The 21,963-nt window shown below is 37.3% G+C and overlaps 2 protein-coding genes across 4 annotated transcripts in view; one reads left to right on the top strand and one right to left on the bottom strand.

Annotated features, from left to right (window-relative positions):
• The window catches only part of LOC121310307 (limb region 1 protein homolog), a 139,215-nt gene that overhangs the window by 53,819 nt on the left and 63,433 nt on the right, over positions 1 to 21,963 (top strand). For 2 of the 3 annotated variants that reach the window (XM_041243568.1, XM_041243573.1), the window contains 2 exons: positions 6,746 to 6,907; positions 7,777 to 8,386. The exons of the other annotated variant lie outside the window; for it this stretch is intronic. In XM_041243568.1, the coding sequence (XP_041099502.1) occupies positions 6,746 to 6,907; positions 7,777 to 7,856 (242 nt within the window). In that variant the 3' untranslated portion in view covers positions 7,857 to 8,386. Of the gene's footprint in view, positions 1 to 6,745; positions 6,908 to 7,776; positions 8,387 to 21,963 lie in introns of those variants that run through there. 3 annotated transcript variants of the gene reach the window in all.
• LOC121310341 (RING finger protein 32-like) lies at positions 8,486 to 21,460 on the bottom strand. The gene is made up of 8 exons (XM_041243575.1): positions 21,223 to 21,460; positions 20,378 to 20,651; positions 18,905 to 19,047; positions 18,577 to 18,609; positions 16,754 to 16,878; positions 16,556 to 16,664; positions 13,838 to 14,005; positions 8,486 to 13,507 (listed from the first exon to the last, which is right to left on the bottom strand). Exons 1-8 carry the CDS (start codon positions 21,286 to 21,288, stop codon positions 13,265 to 13,267), a joined length of 1,161 nt encoding a protein of 386 aa, XP_041099509.1. The 5' UTR covers positions 21,289 to 21,460; the 3' UTR covers positions 8,486 to 13,264.

The following is a 21,963-nucleotide window of genomic DNA, read 5'->3' as shown; positions in this document are numbered from 1 at the left end:
ATTCAAGCATTCAAAATTCTAAAAGATATTGACAATGTCGACCCAGGGGACTTTTTTGACCTGATAAAAGAAACAAGGACCAGGGGTCACAAATGGAGATTAGACAAAGGGGCATTCAGAACAGAAAATAGGAGGCACTTTTTTACACAGAGAATCGTGAGGGTCTGGAATCAACTCCCCAGTAATGTTGTTGAAGCTGACTCCCTGGTATCCTTCAAGAAGCTGCTTGATGAGATTCTGGGATCAATAAGCTACTAACAACCAAACGAGCAAGATGGGCCGAATGGCCTCCTCTCATTTGTAAACTTTCTTATGTTCTTATGTTCTTAAGGGAAAAGATCATCTCCTCTTTCTTGCTTTCTGAGTGCAAGCTGCAGCTCTACACAGAGATATAACTTTTGCTTGTATGTTTAAAAGCAATGTGTTACTTGCAGTGATTTGTGGATTGTGGGATTGCTGGTGCAAAGCAAGGGGAATTCTAAAACAGTCTCCTATAGATGTTTCAGATTGCATGTGGCTTAATCCGATATACTTTCCATTTTCATACGTGTATTTCAGACCTTTCAGGTAATGTGACATTATTAGGTGATTGTGAGGACCCTCATGCATTTGTTACCTTTAAGTGCAGATGAGCTAAACCACATGGGGTGAGAGACTATGCTGTCCAGAGCAGGGAAAGATTAAGATAATGTTGCAATTCAAAAATAATCTGAGGGGAGCATCAAATCAGCCCACCGTGTGAAAGTTTAAAAATGTAAAAAATATTCTACATAGTGGTTTGGTATTGCAGGGATTGTATGATCATAACTTTATAGGACAGTAAGTTTGAGGTTATGCTTGTGGACGCCAGGCTTCGGGTTTGGCCAAATTCATGTCAATTGTAAAGTATGATGATTTTCCTTCTACTCCTGTAGGGTACATTAAACATCTCGTCCACGACCACATGTTTGGGCACATCTTTCATCAGAGTCTGACCTGCGTGTTCCAATCTATGTATTGCATTTAAAAAAAAACAAAAAAAACAGGGATTTCTTCAGGAACTTAAAATGCCTTTTTATTTAATATTCATCTCTTTTCTTTTTTCTTTTTCATCTTAAATCTATCAGTTAATCTACAATACAGATGCCAACACCTGGTGGATTTAGTTAAATCTTTTGAACAAAAAGTAGCATCAATTATCATATCAATGCCAACACCTGGTCAACTTCTATAAATCAACAGCAGTCATTGTGTTAATGCCAAGACCCTTTCAGACTGGTTTGGAATGCAGACAAACTCAGGGAGCCTTTCAAGTTGCATCATCACTGCAGCGGCAGAACAACAATGTACACAACACTCCACTTCCTTCTACAGTTATTTGTTGTTTTATACTGCCACAAAGCTTATTTTTTGCAAACATTTCTTTTGAATGAAATCCTGAACAGTATGGGGATGAATTACCTAACAAGCTGATGCAGTGTGTAGGTCCTGGCTTTGCTTTTTTATTGTATTTTATTATTGTTTTTGTTGGAATAGTGCACTCTAGGGGCTTGGCAGTCAGATGTTCAGCTTCTCATCTTTTTTTTCTGTAGTTTGAAGTTTGACACCCATCTGCATGTTGTTTGTAAATGCACACGATTTGGAGAGACCTGTGCCAGGCTGCAATCTATGGTTGATGGAGTCCCAATTCAAATGGGGCCGTTTCCAGGGCTGCTGCCAGCAGATATGAACAGTTTCAATTTGAGCTTGATGCCACTTGGTTTGGATTCAAAGCCCTTCTAATTCATTACAGTACCACAGGCTCATTACTGTAGATGTGGAGATGAGCATATTGTTTTGGTTAAAATGTTTGGCCATTTAAGTCACTACACAAAGTGGAAGGGATTTAAACCAGTATCTGATAGCACTTGACAGCATGTACTAAATGAATATAAGTAGTCCTCTTGTACAAGGGCTCTTATTACCAAACCCATCTCTTAATTGGTTCTAGTTGTCACCAAAAAACTAGGCTGTCTCTCAAGATAATGTAATAGTTTAAACGTTTAATTGTTAAACTATAACTTTTTCTTAAACATTTAATACAGTATATATTTAATTCGTTTAAACTAGAGTAAAAAACAAGTACATAAATATGTCTCACATATATCCATGAAATGTGATGTAAATGCTATTTTGCATGCTGTGTAGTGACAGGGAAGAGAACTCTGGTTGATTGCATCAGCATGAGTGAGAAGGAGAATCAGCTGCTAGCTAACATGGAGCGTTCCAAACGGAGCTACGTGTGGAGTCATTTAGAAAAAGTTAAACGTGTGTTAAATGTAAATTATGTAATGCAGAGATTACTTGTTCAGACATAACTGGAACAATGCTAAATCATTTGAAACTTAAGCACCGATGTGTTTCGACGGGAAATAAAGATGACAGTAAGCATACAATCCTGACAACATTTGTTTTTGAAAATTATGTAGATGAGAAATTAACTGAGCTTTTGTGCACTATGATAACTGAAGACATGCTGCCAATAGGTTTTGTTGAAGGTACAGGATTTCTCAAATGAATGGCTTTTGTGGAGCCGAAATCCTGTGTGCCTTTTGAGGCAAATTATAAGTGCGTGGTCCACAGTGCCCTCAGAACGTGGTTTTTCCGCTGCTGGACTTGCAGTCAGTTGCAGTGGACTCACCCGGATCATTTTTTTTAAACAACACAACTGAAAGCATGAAACTGAAGTAGATAATGCAGTTAAACTAACATTAACATTGAACTTCACTGTTTTTTTGTTTTTATTTATTTTCGTTTTTTAAATAAGGATTTCTGAATGAAGCTGAACTTTGTTGACAACTGTTTAGAATATTCCAGGGTTTGTATTCTGGAGCTTTCGTTAAACTAAAACAACTGAAGTTGCATGCCAATTAAAACTGTTGAAGGAAAACACAGCTACTGTAAACTGAGATTCAAATTGAACTGGTGTTTCCTTTTTTTCAACTTGAAATGAGAATATTTTGAATAGTCCTGGATTTGTGGTCTTCAGATTGCTTTTTGTTCTGGAGCTTTGATTGCACTGCAGTTGTTTACTGTTCTCAGTGTCTTCCGCACTGGATAAATGGTTCTTGGTAAGTACAATAACAACCAACATATTGATTGTGCACGGAATAGAGGTATATGCCAGTGTCACTTTATTATCGTTTAAACGTTAAACTACCTCAGTAAAAAGAGTATAATCTAATACCTAATTAAACAATATTTATATCTCTAATGTAGGCAGATACTAAACACATTTAAACGCAAAGGGATTAGATGGGGTTGTTGCTAATACAGAAAACCACTTTAAAATGACGTGTTTAATCACCTTTACTACCTGTAATATTTCTGTTTAATTAGAACAGCTTAGCTGGAAAGCGCTTCGTTCTTAGTAGTTAATTATTCTCATCCTACAGATGAGGTGAGGTTTATAATTGCATGTGTTGCATATACCTCAAGTATATAAGTGGAAGGCATTGCTGTAATAAGTAAAAGCATGTACAGCCATACAGTAGCACAACACTAAAAATTGATGCCAGACTAGACTCTAGAATAACCCGGCATAAATAAGTACAGCACAACAGGGTGTTGATAGCTCAGCAGACAGCGTATTATCCTCCAAGACAGATGGTTCTAAATTGAGGGTCTACTCAGTCTAGCAAAACCCCAGCATGAAGTTTGGAAGTTGCAGTATTAAAAGAGCTCTCCTTCTGATAAAATACAAAAGAGATATCCTCTTTTCATCCGTGGGTTTCAATGATCCTGTTGTTTTTTTTGGGTGTATGGAACCCTTGCTCTGGGATCTGTTTGGTATGAAAATGATATCACGCTCGAAGGACTGCCGCATGCCTCACATTATAAACCTAACAGGTCATTATCTACCAGTGAACACCCACTAGTGTGAACAAAAAGCCTCATTACTATTAAACAAGCAGTGCTAAATCAATCCATTTTGAAAATATTTTGGGCAACAAGCCCTCCAAATGGAATTGTATCCGAGAAAAGAAAACTGAATGAAACTTGAAGAGTGGTAAAACAAATTATATATATAATATATATATATATATATATATATATATATATATATATATATATATATATATATATATATATATATAAAATTGAAACAAAAGAACTGCTGTAAATACAGGGGGGTTATATACTATGTAAGAAATCTTAAATACTGCACTGTTACAGACCTAGAAAATACATGTTTGTGATTGCCTAGATTGCTTAAAGCCCCTGTCTGTTTTTACTTCAAACCCAAAACATCCCTCCACACCTGCGATTGACGTTTCAACTTCTGCCTTATAAAATATGCCTGTAAGGGAAATATCCTTGGGAAGATGATGGGCAAAATAAGTATGGAAGTGGGATTTACAAATCCTTCAATTAGTGCGACTGCAGTACACATCATCTCCAGTGCTGAGCTAGAAAATCGCCAGGTCATGGCTGTATGAGAGCATTGCTCCCTGGAGGTAACAATAGTCTTCCCAAGCGGCATTTCATTTTCTACAGTGCACAGTTAATATATGAATCGGTCAAGAAAATAAGTCAGGCAAGGTTGGATAGTAAATACGACTTTATATATTGTGTTTAATTATAGCCAATACAGTATATATACATAAATATTGACATATTTTGATTAAATGTAGCTGATGCAGCATAAGTAAATAAATAAATAACAGAAAATGTTTTTGAAGTTCATACTTTATAGTTAAGTTTTTCTCCGTCTCCGTCTGGTTTGCCGACTGCTGCATAATCCGTTTTTTGTGTGAAACTTTCCCAAACTATTGCAGTAATATGGTTTATAATAGGTTTAATGACCTCTGTGTCGGTCTCTAACTGGCAGATAATGACCTAAGGGGTGTTGAGAGCCCAACCATACCCTTAGGTCATTATCTGCCAGTTAGAGACCTCCTAGTCAGTCATTAAAGCTTAAATAATGCCCAACAGGGTATCTTTACACCAGAGCTGGGAAGCTACAGTAGACTATACCAGCCCGTCTACCATCAATATGTTTAGCTATAATGCATTTCATTTCTCCCTGGTGTGTCCAGTACAGAGATTGTTGATTGAAACCATGTTGAAACGATTTCACCAGCAAACCTCCCTGATCATTAAAAGCTTTAAAAAAGATTCTGGTTCCGAGTTCAGTCCGTGATAAGGGCTACTGCATTAACCCTTTCTGTCATAAATTATTTTTACAGAGCTGAAGAATAAACATGAGAGCAGGAAATGTTTGTATTTTTTTTACCAATGGTATATGTTAACACACGGCGCTAAGATTAGGTGGGACCTTGAGGTCCCGCCAGTATTGAAAGGGTTAATGGTGATGAGTTTCTGCGTATTACAAAGTCATAAAAAGGAGGCAGTGAGAGAATCCCATTGTGAGCAACAAGATTGTGCTTGCTTATTGTTTGAGTTTTAAATATGTAAATGGAAGTTGACCCAGTTGTATTTAAAGGAGGCTTGTGGTGTGTTAGGTGTGGTTAGTAAATGTTCCCAGTTTGCACAAGTGCTCTTCTATGATATCTGGTTTCTCTGTTTTATGAGACTGCACGATTAAGTGAATAGAAGTACAGGCATGCACAATGAAGACCCCAGCTGAAGTCTGGCTATGTTGTGGTATTATTCCAGTGACCTTTGTAAGTAATGAGTTATTAAACGGTAGTCAACACTTTTTTTTTTATCATGAATAAAGGTCAGGGTTAATTTGTTCTTCCCACACATTTGGAGAAGGTAGGCAACTCCCATGTGTTTTTTTTTCCCTTCATTTTTTGTACATTTGTCAAGTTGCTCTTTTCTTTTTGTTTAAAAGACCACAGCATTTTTTTGTCATTCTTTTCTTGTAAATTCATCAAAGGTAGTTGCTTTGCTTAGTGTTTTTGTTTTTTTTTATGTCTGTCCACACTGGTGAATGAAATGACAAGCCCAATGGGGGCATTTTATCTTCTTTTCTTTCTAAAGAGGATATAGGCAGAAGCTGTTCCTTAATTGGCACATTCAACATGCCTGGGGATAACCATGTCAGTTCGCTCATAATCTGGTAAATATTTAGATGTAGCTTGCCCTTCTGCGCCCCTGCAATCGGAGCTATAGTGGTGGACATTAAAATACTGTATGCCACACATTGTTATAAAATGCTTTAGTACAAGTTATGTAAGGAGATGCCTGTTTGTGTGACTTGTACATCTGCCTCACTTGTTAACGATACTGACTTCTCTAATCTTGTATTCACAGCTGTGTTACTGACATACTTGTTACTTCAGGCCTTTCTTTCCATCTCTTTGTCCAGGTATCCAAGTAGGATGGTACAGCTTGCTGACGACTCTGCGTGCTCTTACTGTGCATGCTTTCTGTAACGAGCACCCAGCCACACACACACACACACACACACACACACACACACACGTGACACCCGCTCACCTATCTATATGTGTAGGTGGATGTGTAGCATATAGTGGATGTGTGCAGTCAATATGCCTGGCTCCTGTATGGTATAAGATGCTTTTTCTTGCAAATTATTTGAATTAATTGTGTTTGTGAATTGTGGTTTAGACAATTGTTTTAATGTCCGTCCTACACCTGTGAGTTATGAGAGGAATTTCGAATAAGATTTATAGATTTATGGCCTAATGAGAGTCGATGCTTCATCAAGGTTACTGATGCAGCTGTAACAAACACCTTGAAACTGTCGTGCTACACCCTGTTTGATACATGTGCTGTCTCGGCTTATGTTTTCCAGGTATAACAAGGTTTGATCTCCTGGGTGACTTTGGGAGATTCAATTGGTTGGGAAATTTCTACATCGTCTTGTCTTACAACATTCTGTTTGCTGTTGTGACGACACTGTGTCTGGTCAGAAAGTTTACCTCAGCTGTGCGGGAAGAGCTTCTGAAGGCATTAGGTAAAGCTCTGTGGTACAGCTTGCTCTATTTAATTACATTAACACAAAGATTTGGCTGGAGTCACAGAATAGTAAAATCCAGCTCCAACCGATTTTGCCTTTTGCTCATATTAATATAAAGCTGCTGAAATGCTATGGTAAAGTTATGCCAGCTAGAAAAGTTCAAAACAGATATATATTTTCAGGGATCCCGATATTTAGTGAGCAAGCACTCTGAAAAGCACAAAACCCCCCATCCCCAATTTTACTGCTTTCATAGAAAAAGGAGATCATTTCGGGGTACCATTTGACTTGTGAGATGTCTTGCTCATTTAGATATTTAGCGTCTTTTTAGAAGGGAGACGATGATCTATTCAGAGATACCAGGGTATGTTACTATACATATGTAACAACTCTTTCGCAAAATCAGTATGAGAAGTATAACACTCACTTAAATAAACTGAACAGACAAAAGCGTAGCTTTAACCAGGGTGTATATTCACTGTCTTGAACTCATGATTCGATCCAAGCTTTTTAAAACACACTTGACTAACTCTGAAAACTATTGTGGGATAAATCAATGTGCTCTCTCGAATCTGCTCTCTCGATTGCTGTGAAATCACACCAGGCAGAAAGGTGTAGAATGTTAATTCCTGTCAGACCTGAACTACGTGAACTGACTCAATTGTGTTTGAGGTAATAGTCTTCTGTCGTAGATGTGGCAGAAAAAAAAAAACTTTTAAAGCTTGTTCTAACAAGTCCTGGTAGTCGGATGCAAGGAGACCTATAAATTTAATTTACTATAAAGACCAAAGCGCTTTAACCCTACAAGGGTTAAAGTCATGTTTAATTCCATGGTGTGTTTGTTTGTTTTCTCTTTCTTTACCCAGGTCTAGATAAATTACACCTATCAAATAACACAAGGGAACCGGAAAAACATTCTGCAAACGGGCATCAGAAATCACTGTGAAAATTCGACCAGTAAATAACCAACAAGGCCTGAATGTGAGAAGGGAAAGCTTCCACCTCATGACATTACATAGACTTTTTTATTCCCCCCCACAAGTACAGTTGTGTCTGGGAAACCTGAGCCTGTTCACAAGTATATTGCCAGTAGTGATGAGCGAATTCCTCCCTGATTCCAGAGGGCCATTAATCCTGTAGAAAGTGGCTCAATTGACAGATCCACACCCACTGCAAGATATGAGTCTGTGCAGTCTGCAGGATCTGCACGAGCCCTGGGGACGGGGGCAATGGATTGCAACCCCAGCAGATAACCTTCATCTCTTTTTACCTATTAGATCACAGGCTTTTTTAACAAACAAGATGGGTAATCCTTCAGATAATCCTCTTGTAATTTGTTCATCAACAGATATTGGAGGTTGCCAAAGACAATCATTAATCAATTTTCAGTGGCAGCTTGACATGCTTTTTTGTTTTTAGGTCAGTTGCATTTGTTTTACACTGAGATGAAAATACATTTGAAGAAAAAGTATCTTGGGGTGGGGGGGGGAATACAAATATATATATATATATATATATATATATATATATATATATATATATATATATATATTTTTTTTTTTTTTTAAAAGAAAATCTGTTTAACACAGGTGTTTTTTTCTTGTTTTTTTGTTTGTATGTTTAAAACACAGCTGTACATTTCAAGCTCTGCAGAACTGTCTATATAAGTTGACAATGAGGTTGATGCTATGCTAATGCCAGTTTATTCTATAATCACATGCTGCGGATTGTAACCCTTCACTTATAAAGGAGAGCACACAGGAGCTGGGTGGCTCATCAGATCCATATTCAGGTTTAAAGCCTTTAGTTGAGTTCACCTAAGCTTGGTAGTGAATGAAGTCCACTACCATCTGATGACTGCTGGATATCTGTGAAGTACATTTTTGTGGTTTCAGCCTAGCTTTTAGTGGACAGCTGTCCACATCACAAACCCACTTTTGTATTGGCTCTGGAAAATGAAAAGGCTGTCCAGAGAAGCCAGTGATTGGATGACCAGAGCACCCTGTCCTCTCCAGAGCTGTCTCTTGAGGAAAGAGGTTGCAGCTTCCATCACCTTTCATGGGCACTATATTGATTATGGAAAATAAAATGAGTCTAGTCAGAAAATAATTAAAATGGTAATAATAAAAAAAAGGAATTTGGGAGAATTTGTCTCTTTTTTAAAATTTTATTTCTAACAGAATAACTTTTCCTTAGTAAAAATGCAGCTACATAATGCACGTAGAAATTAGGATTTTTTTACATTCTTGGGGTTCTGCAGAAGTTAATGCAATTCAACTCGCAATTAACCGATTCAGACCAATTTGATTAAAATAAATAGCTAAAACAGACACTATAGACTGAAGATGGGGGCAGGCAGTGTGGAGAATGCTGGTAAAACAGATTTAACTGAAAGGTGAACATACCTCACTACACCATCTTTTTAACAAAGCACTACTAACACTGCAGCTAGATATTTTTAAGCCATGCTTGGCCAGTTGAATGTTTTGTTTTTTTTCTGCTCAGGCAAGTAGAGTACAGAAAGTCTTGATCACAGTTCACAGCAGAGCTCTTGCTGTAGGCAACATTGCAGGCAGCACCTACTCTGTGGGATCGGATGAGACCAGGATTTAATAGAACATTGATGTCTTTGCTCCTGCACTGGCCTAGCCTGGGGCTGTGTGGAGCTATTCTGGGCAGAGCCTTGATCCACACAACCTGAGTGCTGATTGTGGTTGCAGAGTACAGTATAGGGACACTGCAATGCTGGATAAGTCAGGCAACTTGATAATTCACATGTTAGGTAAATGAAAATAAAAGAAAAAAAAAAAAGTATAAGGTCATGAAAGGTTGGTACTTTTTAATATTTTAGATGTGTTATGTTACAAAACAGCACTACTTAATGGTATTTTCTTCTTAACTTACTCTATCTCAAAAGCATCTCTGTGACTGACTAAGAGCTGTAATCAGTATGTTGTAAGTTTTTACACCAGTTTGTAATGTGCAGAAATTTAAGTCAGCACTTTATAATGAAAAAAGGGATCTACAAAACACTGGATAAAAAAGTCCAAATACACACTTTAGAGGGGGTATTAGCATTGTTGTATTGAATAGTTTATATGCACACCCTATAGATGTGACTGATTGCCCTAATACAGTACACAAGAATTACATTTTGAACAAACACAATTGTACTGTTGTATATCTCATCGCTGGTACATTTCTAATGTACTAGTTCCTGCTTTGAGCAATATTAATATTACATTAGAACTAAGCAGTATTATTTTTTTGGATTAACAGTTACATATATAGTTGGTGAATTGCTTTTTTATTGATCAGATTTTGAGTTGTAAAGGATGGGTTTATATTCTGTTGGTGCACTTTAGCTTGTTGTGGCATGATATAGTACAGTAAAGATCTTCTGCGGCCAGTGGGTTCAACAACGCTAGTGTGTGACAACTTGCGTTTGAAAATCCTGATTGCTAGTCGGGGTGAAACCAGGGGTTTGGTGTTTCACACATTCGATAGTTTAACATTTATTATACGATTTCATGAAGATTATTCATATCCTCATCAGAAATAGTTTGAACGGATTACAGATTAAGCTAGGGACCTCAGATTAAGCAAGAGACCTCTGGGATAACTGTCCAGGCAACATCATTTCATGTTTAAATGTGTAAATAACAGTATGCTGTGCTAGTGTTTTTTTCCTACCTTGATTATCTGTATTTTGTTATCAGTGTCTACCTGTTTGGTTGATTACATGTTTTTTTCACAGTTATGGCAGTAGATTGCTGTTCTTTTTGAGTTTCAAATCAGACACCTCAATATGTCTTATGAAGAGGCCTTCGCTAACATCTTAGTTTGTTGTAAGGTTTTTCCGTTGTGTGTGTTTAATGACAGATTCACTGAACGCTTCTAGTTACTATTCAACAGCAATTTACAGTAGTTGATAAATACCCTCATATGAAAAAAAAGATGTCTTAAAACAGATTCAGCTGGCTTTGCCTAAAAAGGGTGGGTTGGGGGAGGGGGGGGTCATGCGTTTTGCATACTATCTCACACTTCTTATTTCAGTGTTCATTTAAAAGTGGCATTTCGGTAGTCATTGTTTGACACAATTCAATAGTTGGAATTCAGGTAATTTAGCTTTACAGCACGATAAGGACAGACGCCATGTTGTTTTCATTTGAATGACAATACAAGGGACAAGCCCCTGCTCTCATACAAAGCCGGCTTTCCTTACAGAAGCTAGTAGAAATTAGAGTAGACATGCAGTCCTGTACATGACCAAGCTTTATATACACTTCAGACTGTGTGCGTCGAATTGGAATGTGAATTGTACGGTAAAATGAACTCTCTATGACTAGTTTCTTACTCAAATACTTTAATTCTTACAAGGAACACATTTTCTGAGAAACAGCTTTACCATTCTAAAATTGGGGAGGGAGGGTAGTAAACCCCAAATAATGAAGTACTTTAGAGCACACATTTAAACATGTATCATTCACTGGTCCTTATTTCAGGGATTCACAATACGTATAGCGTATTGTTGTACACCTGTACATGATGTATGTATAATATTTACTATTCTGCGTTTGAATATGTTCACCATTTAGTTTTTAGCAGTAGAAGAATGATTTAATGTCATGCTCAGTACACTTTTTATATTTGTAAAAAACATTTCCAGCAGTGCAGAATATGGATGCAAATAACTTTGACTTCTAAAAATGCCAAACAAACAACCTCATGGTTCATTTATGTGGCTGAACAATACTGTGACAAAGTAGCACTGACCAAAACAGATACATTCCATTGCCTACGCTAGTTACATAGAAGTGAAACCACACTTTGCTGAAGGAGGAGCCCAGGATCTCAATTGACCAGACACAAGGTTTATGGAATGCAGAGTTTACACCTTTTTGCCACCCAAACGTATTATTTTTTTTTTAATTTTATAGTTACTAGAAGTTATTCATTTTTTTGTACATCATGACTCAGTGTTGTCTAAACCATAATACATTGAATTTGCCTTTGTTGAAAATAACCATAGTGAACATTAAGTTATTACTTGTTGTGTGTCACTCTTGCAAAATGAGCACTTTAGTTACAACACTGGCTTTTTTATTTTTTTACAGCTTGAATAACTAATGACCTTAAACCCAAGGGAACATAAATTCACAGCGTATTACTTTTTATGTTTTTTGTCATTTTAAAGTAGCATGCTTTCTATTTTTTTTCACTTGAGAGTAGGCAAATAAGTTGAACATAAAATGTAATCTGTTTTCTATTCACGCTTGCAATGGAGGCACAGGGAGTGTTTTGAGCTCATGAAAAGTTTTGGTTGCCTTACAGTATTTTACAGTTTAATACCTGAGATCGAGGGAACAGCCTGTTAGTTATGCAGCTGTTGATGTTTCTGCATGTCACTTGTAAATGTGAATGTGTTTTTTTTATACTCTTGTTTGTAGAACAGTTGTGTAAAAATGTTGCAAAAATTGTATGAATTTACATTGTGTACTTTTTCAGTTTACAATACATTTGATGAATGGTGAATGTTGTGTTCTTTTGATTATGCAGAGTATGTTAAAATTTACCTAGAACACGGATACTAGATCTGTCAGATAATCCATTCATGGGGCATGTGGGTTGTTTACGGCCATCTTCATGAGGGAAATAAACACTATATAGATCACAGAACATAGAATACTAAAATCACACTTTTTTATTTGCCTTAAATCTTATATTTGAGCTTTCTTTAATTAGCAATGTGTCGATTTAAGTGCCCCTTACTCCTCCCAACACACACAAACACAAATGTATAAGATTTACAGATCAGTAAACACTGAATGAGTGTTTGCAGTGTAGCTGCGTATTCCTGCAATCCTGTGCATGGAGACAGCTGTGGTAACCTCAAGGGGCTGGCATCTCACAAAGTCACAGTGACTGAAAGGAAAAGCTGTTACCAATTACAAGAATGTGTCTGTTAGAATAATCTGTTAAGTGCCAGTGATCATATCAGTTGAGAGGAATATGCTAACAAAGCGGTCACCCCTATAGCCACAACCGCCTCGAGGCCTACTTTACAAAACAGAGTGAAAGTTATTGTTAGACTGGCTGTGTACTCTATGTGCAACTGGAGACATTGTCTGGGATTCCTTAATAACTAACCAGTGATCAAACCAAAGGAGTTTTATTTGTATAATCAATTTGAAGGTGTATTATATGATCTCCCTTAAAAAAAAAAAAAAAAAAAAAAAAAAAAAGATGCCTCTAACAATGCTAATGTAACTGTTGGGCAATTATTGCACACCCAGCTACATATTGTGTGTTTGCTTTAGGAATACCTTGTTTATAAAGCAGTAGTTCCTACTTTCAGAGAATTCTTTTCTGGTACGAAGACCTGCATAAAGGGCAGATATGCCTCTCGTCTACACAGAAGTCTTCAAAGGCCTTTAGACAGTTGTGGTGGAAAATGTGTGAGCAAGATAAAAGCACAGTCTGTCGCAAAGAAAGGTGTGTATCATTATCACCAGATGTAGTTGGGTGTAAGATGCTGCTGATGTGACACAGTGGGGTAATACAAATCGGGCAATCGCTGGTCTCCCGCAAGACAGCCTGGAACAAAAAAGAACATGCCATAAAAGTATTGTATTGTGCATTTAAAAATACACATCCTTAAAGCTTTGCATACAATATTGTCCATAGTGTTTTAACCATTTCAAAATAAACTCCTTTTACATGAGAACAGGACACTTTTTTTTTTTTCATACATATTTATACAGCACCTCAGATTGGGACCTAGGAGTCCCATGAGGTTCCAGTGTGATTTCCGGCTGCATATGTTAACACACGGCGCTAAGATAAGACAGGACTGAAAGGGTAAAAGCAAATCTGTTCACCCTTTTGTATAAATAATACAATTCCAAATTAAAAACAGTAACACACCTTTAGCTGTATTTCCTCCCATGTTTCCTCAGAGAGTTCCGACCCACACTCTTTCTCAAACTGGAGCAGAACACCTTTACTTGATGCCACAGAGTTGTCTATTTCAGAGAGGAACTCATCAATGTTGGTATCACATGACTTTAAAAAGCTATCGTTCATTTCTTGGAGCTGAAATGGTAAAACATAAAATAGCATACCACCGTAAGAAACAGTATATTAGACAGCATAATGTTATTGGCTTCCATTGTGTCTTATTCCTTTATCTTTTCTGTAAAAAAAAACATTTTAACAAAGAAATGCTAAACAACATGAACACCTGTGTAAAGAACACAAAGTAGTGAATGATCTATAAGTGTTTACTGCAAGCTGTTTGATTTTAAATGTACTGTTGCTCTTTTAAATGTTTTCTTTTGTTTATGCAATTGCTTGTGGCCAGATAGTGTGCCCAGTTTGAAATACACCCCAACTAAAGAAACAACATTAGCCATGTTAACAAACAGGAACCACCTATTGAGGAAAGAGCCGACACATCAGACAAGCATTTACAATCAACTCAGTTTTATCTCTAGTTACACAACTGACAATAATTAAAAAACAAATTAAAAAAGCAATACGATCACCTACGGTAAAGTTGTCCAAACAAAAGTTTCCAGGTGAACTTTGTCCAGCACGGTGAGGGAAGGGGAGAGTTTTTCAAGAGATCCATCTTAATGTCAGCAAATTGCCTACTAATGTGTTGACTTATAGTAAGGCCCTAAAATGAAAAGGCTGGAATTCACAGCATATCAGTGCATCGACTGATAAGCTTGTACTTGTTTAATATCCTCCAAAACCTGCTCTTTGGTGCCACTGCAAGTTAGCAACAGAATGTTTGCCATCTCTGTGTGATAAAGGAAGTCTGCCAACTAAGCAAACCTCAAGACCATTATTTTGTTTGCCGAGATCTAAATTAAAATTGCTGGAGAAGTCTTGTGAGAAAAGCCACAGTCAGCCGCATCATTCTTACAAATGACTCCAACTGCCTCCTCAAAGAACTGTCAATACAGCAAACGCAGCTGAGGATATTGTGATGTGTCTGAATAGATTTAATTGCTGCAATAAATGACTGAACTGAAGTTATGTGACATGCGCAAGCAAAGTTTATAGATAAAGATCAAAGACGTGTTCCACTGGGCTGTAGGTGACACTTTGGTTATATGTTATTAGCATAACGCTTCAAATGACATTGTGGACCCCTTTGATCTGAATTAAGAAACCCAAATAGATTACTGGGAAAGACTACTGTATCACCACCAATCCAGTAAAACATAGTCCGGCACCATCCAAACCATTTAACCTTTTCCCAATAAAGGATTTAGTTCAGTTAAAGAAAGGTCAGCAATTCCTCTGCGGTCTCGCTGTGCTGGTAATAAAGGACCTGTGAACATCAAATAAGTTCAAATATGTTGTGCTGATGCAGCGGCAGAACTCTTTCTAAGAACTCAAAGCAAAGCCCTAGCCCAGTGTACAGCAGGGGACTCAACAGAGGTCCTGTCCACGCCATGGATATTAACTCCAAGGCCATGGGACAGTTTAGACAAAGAGCAAGAGTACTTACTGGCTAATTTCAATACAACCCCCCATAAAAAAAAAAAAAAGAAACCTAAGTGGATGAATAATGTATAAATATCTTCAAATCAAGTTCTGACTACTGACACTCATTCTTTAAATCTTTAGGTGGTTATGATTGTGAACATGGTAAGAAAAAATGTCAGCGAGGGACAGTTACTTAATTCATAGCTGGGAGACTAAAATACATGTTTCAATGACAGCTGTCAGTAAGTCAGTGATGTGAAGTACTCAAGGTTGAAAGTGGCTTCTGGCTGCCAGACAAATTGCTCCAAACCAGGGTAACTGAGGGAAGGATTATTTCTTACAGTGCTATTTGAAACTGAGGTGTATTTAACAGTAATGGATCATTTGGTCTAAAATTGATGACAGATATTTAAAAATCAGTAAGTTACTTAAAGGGAATTTCACAGTGAATTTGTGCTAATGGTTGCTTTAGACGTAACATTATTCTCACATTAACCAAGCTGTTGTAAAGAGTAGCCAGCTGCAGCCATGTAAACAGCTTCACAAGAATCCTGTATTCGGTAGCAATCTCATATTCCATTTCAGACAAGCGTTAGCCTCACTCACTATGCATTATAAATTGGTATCTCTTTAAAATGATTATAAAATCCTAATCTACATATTGTAACTGTACTGAATTCTGAGTCTGAATTGATAACATCTCACCATAAAGGGCATTCCATCACTAACAGCAATTTGTGATCTCTGCATGAGGTTACTATCATACATTCTGAAGTGTTTATCTGATATGTGCCTCTAATAAAATGAAACTCGTGATAAATGCATGCAATGTAATTTGAAAGCTGCTTTCTCTTTAAGGTAATGGCAATGTTTTCTCCCATTTTTCAGAGAGATCCCTTTAGTTTAGCAGTGAAGCAGTGAAAAGCCCCACAGTGAAAGACCAATCTATATCCAACTGACATCAAAATGAAACACTACTTTTATGTTCTCTCAATACAGTTTTTAAGAGCCAATACTTCCTCTAGTTTTAGTAAGTCTTGTATTTATTTAATGATTCTGATAGCATGAATATTTGTTTTGATAATCATCGTACAGGAGATTACATGCCACAGTATTGAATTTTATGCATAAAATGTGTCTTACTTTTTGTTCAAAGAAGTTTCTTCTTAATTTTGTATCTTTTGGTGGTACTGTTTTTCTCAAGTGTGAATACCATTTACGTACAATATATGCACGCCAGCATGCTTGAATTCTAAGAAAACAAAGAAAATAGGTCAATACAAATAGACAGGCATTTCTTTTAAGATTGGCATTGTCACCGAGTGTAATGTAATGCCCTACCTAGTTGCACACTTGGTTTTGTACAGCCGCGCCCCATCATGTATGACTCTCATCTCATACCGCTCTTTCCGACACATAGGGCATGTCTTCTTCCCTGAAAACCTCTCAAATGCCTGTAAACAAACCTGACACACACACATTTCAACCTCCCTAGTTATTTTTCATTATGTTTGATTTTTGTTTCTTTTCTGCTAATTATTTGCATTTGCTCATTCGTACATGTCTTGTCACAATGATGTCTCCAGCACAGGATTAGTCTTTGGTATAAGTACCGATTTTTAGAATATAAAAACGTTTTCAAGCGAGAGGTGCCATTCAGGTTATCAATGCTCGTCTGATTCCTAGTAGCTGGTTGAAATCAAAACTTTGTCAAGTTGGGTCTTGAATGATCCCAGGATTTTGTATTTTTTGTATTTGTTAAGTTCATCAACAAGCATTCATGTTCATGGCAATAACATATCCAGACACCCAACCTACAATTTTACTGTGTGCTTCAAAGCCAGTCACCATTACGTTTGTTTGTACTTGTAAACCCTTCTAAAAGTTCACCACAATATTTTTGCAGTTTTACCATGCTTTTCATATGGTTATATTATGCATTTACCATAGCCTTCCCCGGATTGCCATGTTTATTACTATGCTTTGTCGTACCTTGCTATTTGCAATAATGACCTATGCTTTACCATGCTTTCACTGTGGTTTATTAGACTTTGATATGCTTTTACTATGGGAAACTTTTATAAGGGAAATTATTTGCTATGCAAAAAAGTAGCATAGCAGAGCACCTTGGAATTGGAGAAGTCCATCCTATTCAGTTATCTTTACTTCAATCCTTTCCCATTTACTAAGGGTGCAGTTGGCAAGCAGGTAAGGTACAAGGTGTGAACCGCAATAACATGGCCCATACCAGCCGGCTTGCACCATTGTACTGAAAATGTGTTGGTAATGTTAAACCAGCTTGGGGGAGCTGACTTTGGTAATGTTAAACCAGCTTGCTGGAGGTGACTTTGGTAGTGTTAAACCAGCTTGGGGGAGCTGACTTTGGTAATGTTAAACCAGCTTGCTGGAGGTGACTTTGGTAATGTTAAACCAGCTTGCTGGAGGTGACTTTGGTAATGTTAAACCAGCTTGCTGGAGCTGACTTTGGTAATGTTAAACCAGCTTGCTGGAGATGACTTTGGTAATGTTAACCAGCTTGCTGGAGCATAAGTAGTTGCTAAGGTAACTTAGCTTAGAATGATAAGGCATATGCATAAATGTATGGTAAACAATTAACCACAGTACCCTTGTAAAATAAGAGTCGGTAGTGGTTGGTTGTACTTGAATGGCATAACAGCTTAATAACTAATTTCTATTGACAATTAGTAAGATAGTCATGCATGTTCTGAGCTTACTATAGTATACTATACTGTAGTATAGTATGAATACCAGGCATAGAGGCAACAGACATAGAGAAGCTTTTAATACCTCCAGGATCATCTGGACCATCGCTGTATCAGTCTGAGGCTGTCCCTCCAGGGGCCTATCTCTCTTAATACTAGTGGCACGTATTGTATCTAAACAATGACGTTCAATGTAAAATGTTATTTTTTTTGGGGGGGGGGGGGGGGGGGGGTATTTGGAACTAATAAATAGTAAACATTATTAAAATTTGAAACATGGTCTGGTCTCACCTTTATAGCATAACATGTTTACCTTAATTCATAAACCTTATACCATGTTCTAGACTAAGGAGTTGATTGATACAGTAACAAGTAAAATACACACAAGGATGTCATGATAAAATTAAATTGTAAAAAAATAATTAAAATCTAAAAACTTACTCTGTGAAAAACATGTGAACAGGACAGCAATACCTACAGAAAACACAGCATTTTTAATTTGCAGTAATATCTTACATACATGACTAACTATGACCTTGTTCTACCTGTGAATATGTATTTTGCAAGCTGATGCTATTGTGCAGCTAGTGTCGAAACTATAAAAACTGCATTGATTTCTGATCCTCCACATACTGCATCATCTCAAGACACCCTGCCGTGCACAATCTGTATCTAGAAACTAGACAAATTATTATTCTGAAATGAATTTCTGTCTGATAAGTGCAGGATCCAAACTGTGATGTGAAAACTACACAAAGGTCATGAATACCTGCTGTTGAAGCCCAAATTCTTCTTTGCAAATCACACAAGGCTGTGATGACTCTCCTTGCTGCACAGACCTCTCCTTTACTTTAACCCAGTCGTCTGCAGTGAGAGGCATCGCAGGAGCTTCAACCAGACCCATTTTCTGAGCTGAAACACATGCAGAAAAGAAGACGTTTTACTTTTTGTGGTGCTGCAGCAAAGTGGTTTGCAGTGCGCAAGTGTAGAGGTGATGCAGTGCTCAGTAATAACAGACACAAGACAGATCACGGTGAAAAGCAGCTCTTTTATTTGGCTGGGCTGCGTGCTCGCAACTCTTTAATAATAACTGGCTCTACACACCAATGTGTATCACTCAGTTAAACCATGGAGTTCAGTCCCGAAATAATAAGACACTAAACAAGACACAATGCGGTCACAAGTGCAGAGTGAGCTATCTCGGTGACAGTGGTGATGTACAGGTTTACACGTGCACAATGGTGAAGTGTAGCCCAGGTTTAATTGCTGGCTGTTTAGCTACAGCTCCCGCAGTTTAGCCTTCTATAATGACAAATATAGCAGTTAAATAGACAGGCAAAGCAACACACATAAAACTCACAGTTTTTTTTTTTTGTTCGTACGTCCTTTCCAGGTCTTTCCGTAACCATAACAAAGGAACAGATTGCTTTGCCACACCCCCTTCGGTAGTGAGTGCAATCACGTATCCTCCACTCCATGACTGACACATCACCTACTGCATTAAGGCAATAACTTCTGGTATTGTGACTCCGCCCCCTTTCTGGATGGCCGACTTCCGACTGACCCTGGAATGAACTGCCAAACCATCCAGTCCGGGGCTCAGTGTTCCTGTTATACCGTGCCCTCACAGCTCGGAAGGGAGATTGTTGACTAGGATTCATTCGCTCTCTGTCACAGGTGCACATACAGCTATGGCCAAAAGTTTTGCATCACCTTATAGAATTAACAATTTGTGCTTCTGAAATTGAATAAAATGATACGTTAACATATTGAATTACATAACGCTTTACAATTACATATCAAAACTGACAAATAAAAAAAAATGGACATTTTGAAATCTAATATGAAATACTGTACTACTACTGTGTTCTGGCTTCCGGTAGACCTGTGCAACATCATTGTAGTTTCTTTGATTATATTTAAATTATGTCTCAATCCTACAATTCTAGGTGATGCTAAACTTTTGGCCATAGCTGTACATTTCATCTATCACCTAATTTTTTCAAAACTACCCTTTATTCCCAATCCAATTAGTTGACCTTGGAAATACATGCTTGTAATTGTTATTTGGAATCATAAACTGTTCTCTTATTTCTTTCTTCCATATGACAGAAAAGTAAGTCATGCTGTAACATAATTATGAAGTTCTCTTGGCTCAGGAACTATCAAATAACACAAAGTGTGAAGGATGTTCAGCACTGAAATCCAATGCAGTCATTGTAGAGTGTGGAATGCTGCTTACCTAATGTCATTGCTGGAGGACTAGGATCAAGCACATACTCCTTCTCCTCTCTTCCACTGCACCTCTTCTTCAGGAGCAATCTGTTTTTTAAGCCAGTGTCCACCAATGGGTGTATTGCACTTTTATCAACAGATTTACAGTTGTGCATTCGGTTCCTGTGTCCTTTCTTTAGAGGAGCAGAAAGTGAGAGATTCTGGATTTGTAGACTCCTTGAGATGTGATCTTGCAATGCAACAGCAGTAAGAGCTAAACTATTACATTTGGAGTGTGCTCCCTAAGAGAAAAAAAGAAATGTACAGTACAAGTAGGGTTGCCACCTGTAGTGTTTATGTCCGGTTTTATAGAACACGGAATATCAGACACGCATTATCCGTTAACACTCGGTGCTAACGTCACTGAAGGGCCACCACTGGCTTTGAGACAGTGGTGCAAATTTGTGACAGACTGCTGTGCTTTAATTAGCAATTGCTTTTGCTAAAACAACAAAGCAGCTCGACAGATTGACATCACACGATGAGCAGCTCAATTTCAGCTTTCCATAGATTCACAATGTAATATATGTTGCTATTCAATTGTAAAGACAGATGTTGCTAGGAGCCAAACAGAGAAGGAGGTAGTGCCTGCATTGTGATAGGGATGCCAACTGTCCAGTTTTGGACGAGACATCCAGTTTTAAGGGAATCTGTACACTATTTGGGGTGGGGGAGGTGGTTTTGAAAGAATGTAAAGTACAAGTTATTGGTTGCCAGTTTTCATATACAAGTACTACATGGTCTATTCTCAGTACAGATAGTTTTAGCAAATAGAAGCATACTATGTTGAAGTATGCTATAGATAGACAGTACCTTTTGCATTGCAGGTTTTGAATTTGGCGCCATCCTGGATTCTGAATGATTAGGGTTAAGATCCATTCTGGCAATATCTAATAGCAAAAGTGGTTCTTGTCCTAAAAACAAAAGTGCACATTATACTCAATTTTACTTTATTACAATGCTTTTTTGTAAATGACATTTGTAGTTAAAGTGAGAGTAGCTAACAAAAACAAATATGTGCCAGGCACATCCATTCACTGTGTAAAATGTGAAGATGTAAAAGAATCTTATGTCTCAGCCATCATATATTTTCACTCTAAAACATGTTATCTGGTATATGTTTGTTATTCGTCTGTGGTGTGTGTGTGTGTGTATGTGTATATATATATATATATATATATATATATATATATATATATATATATATATATATATATATATATATATATATATATATATAAGCTTTTAGTTCTGTTGCCTCGGTAGCAGCAGGGTGCAGCACTGAAAGTATGTTGTGCTATAAATGTAATATTTGTATTTCTCCCAGACGTCCTCTCCCATGAGCAAAAAACAAATGGTCTGCGTTTTTGGAAAACACTTTCTGAAAAACTGGTATGTGCCCCTAGCATTAAAAATGTTTTGTGAAGTGTTAGTAGGCTAACTTTATTTTTAACTTTAGGTATTCCTGAAGACATCATCTGGATTATAAGCAGTGAGGCACATTTAGTAAGAAAACAAGAGAACACCTTTTAAATGCAGAATTATAAAACACAT

This window comes from Polyodon spathula, chromosome 3 (genome assembly GCF_017654505.1).
Source record: "Polyodon spathula isolate WHYD16114869_AA chromosome 3, ASM1765450v1, whole genome shotgun sequence".
Taxonomy (NCBI): Eukaryota; Metazoa; Chordata; class Actinopteri; order Acipenseriformes; family Polyodontidae; genus Polyodon; species Polyodon spathula.
This window is presented reverse-complemented; position numbering and strand designations above follow the sequence as displayed.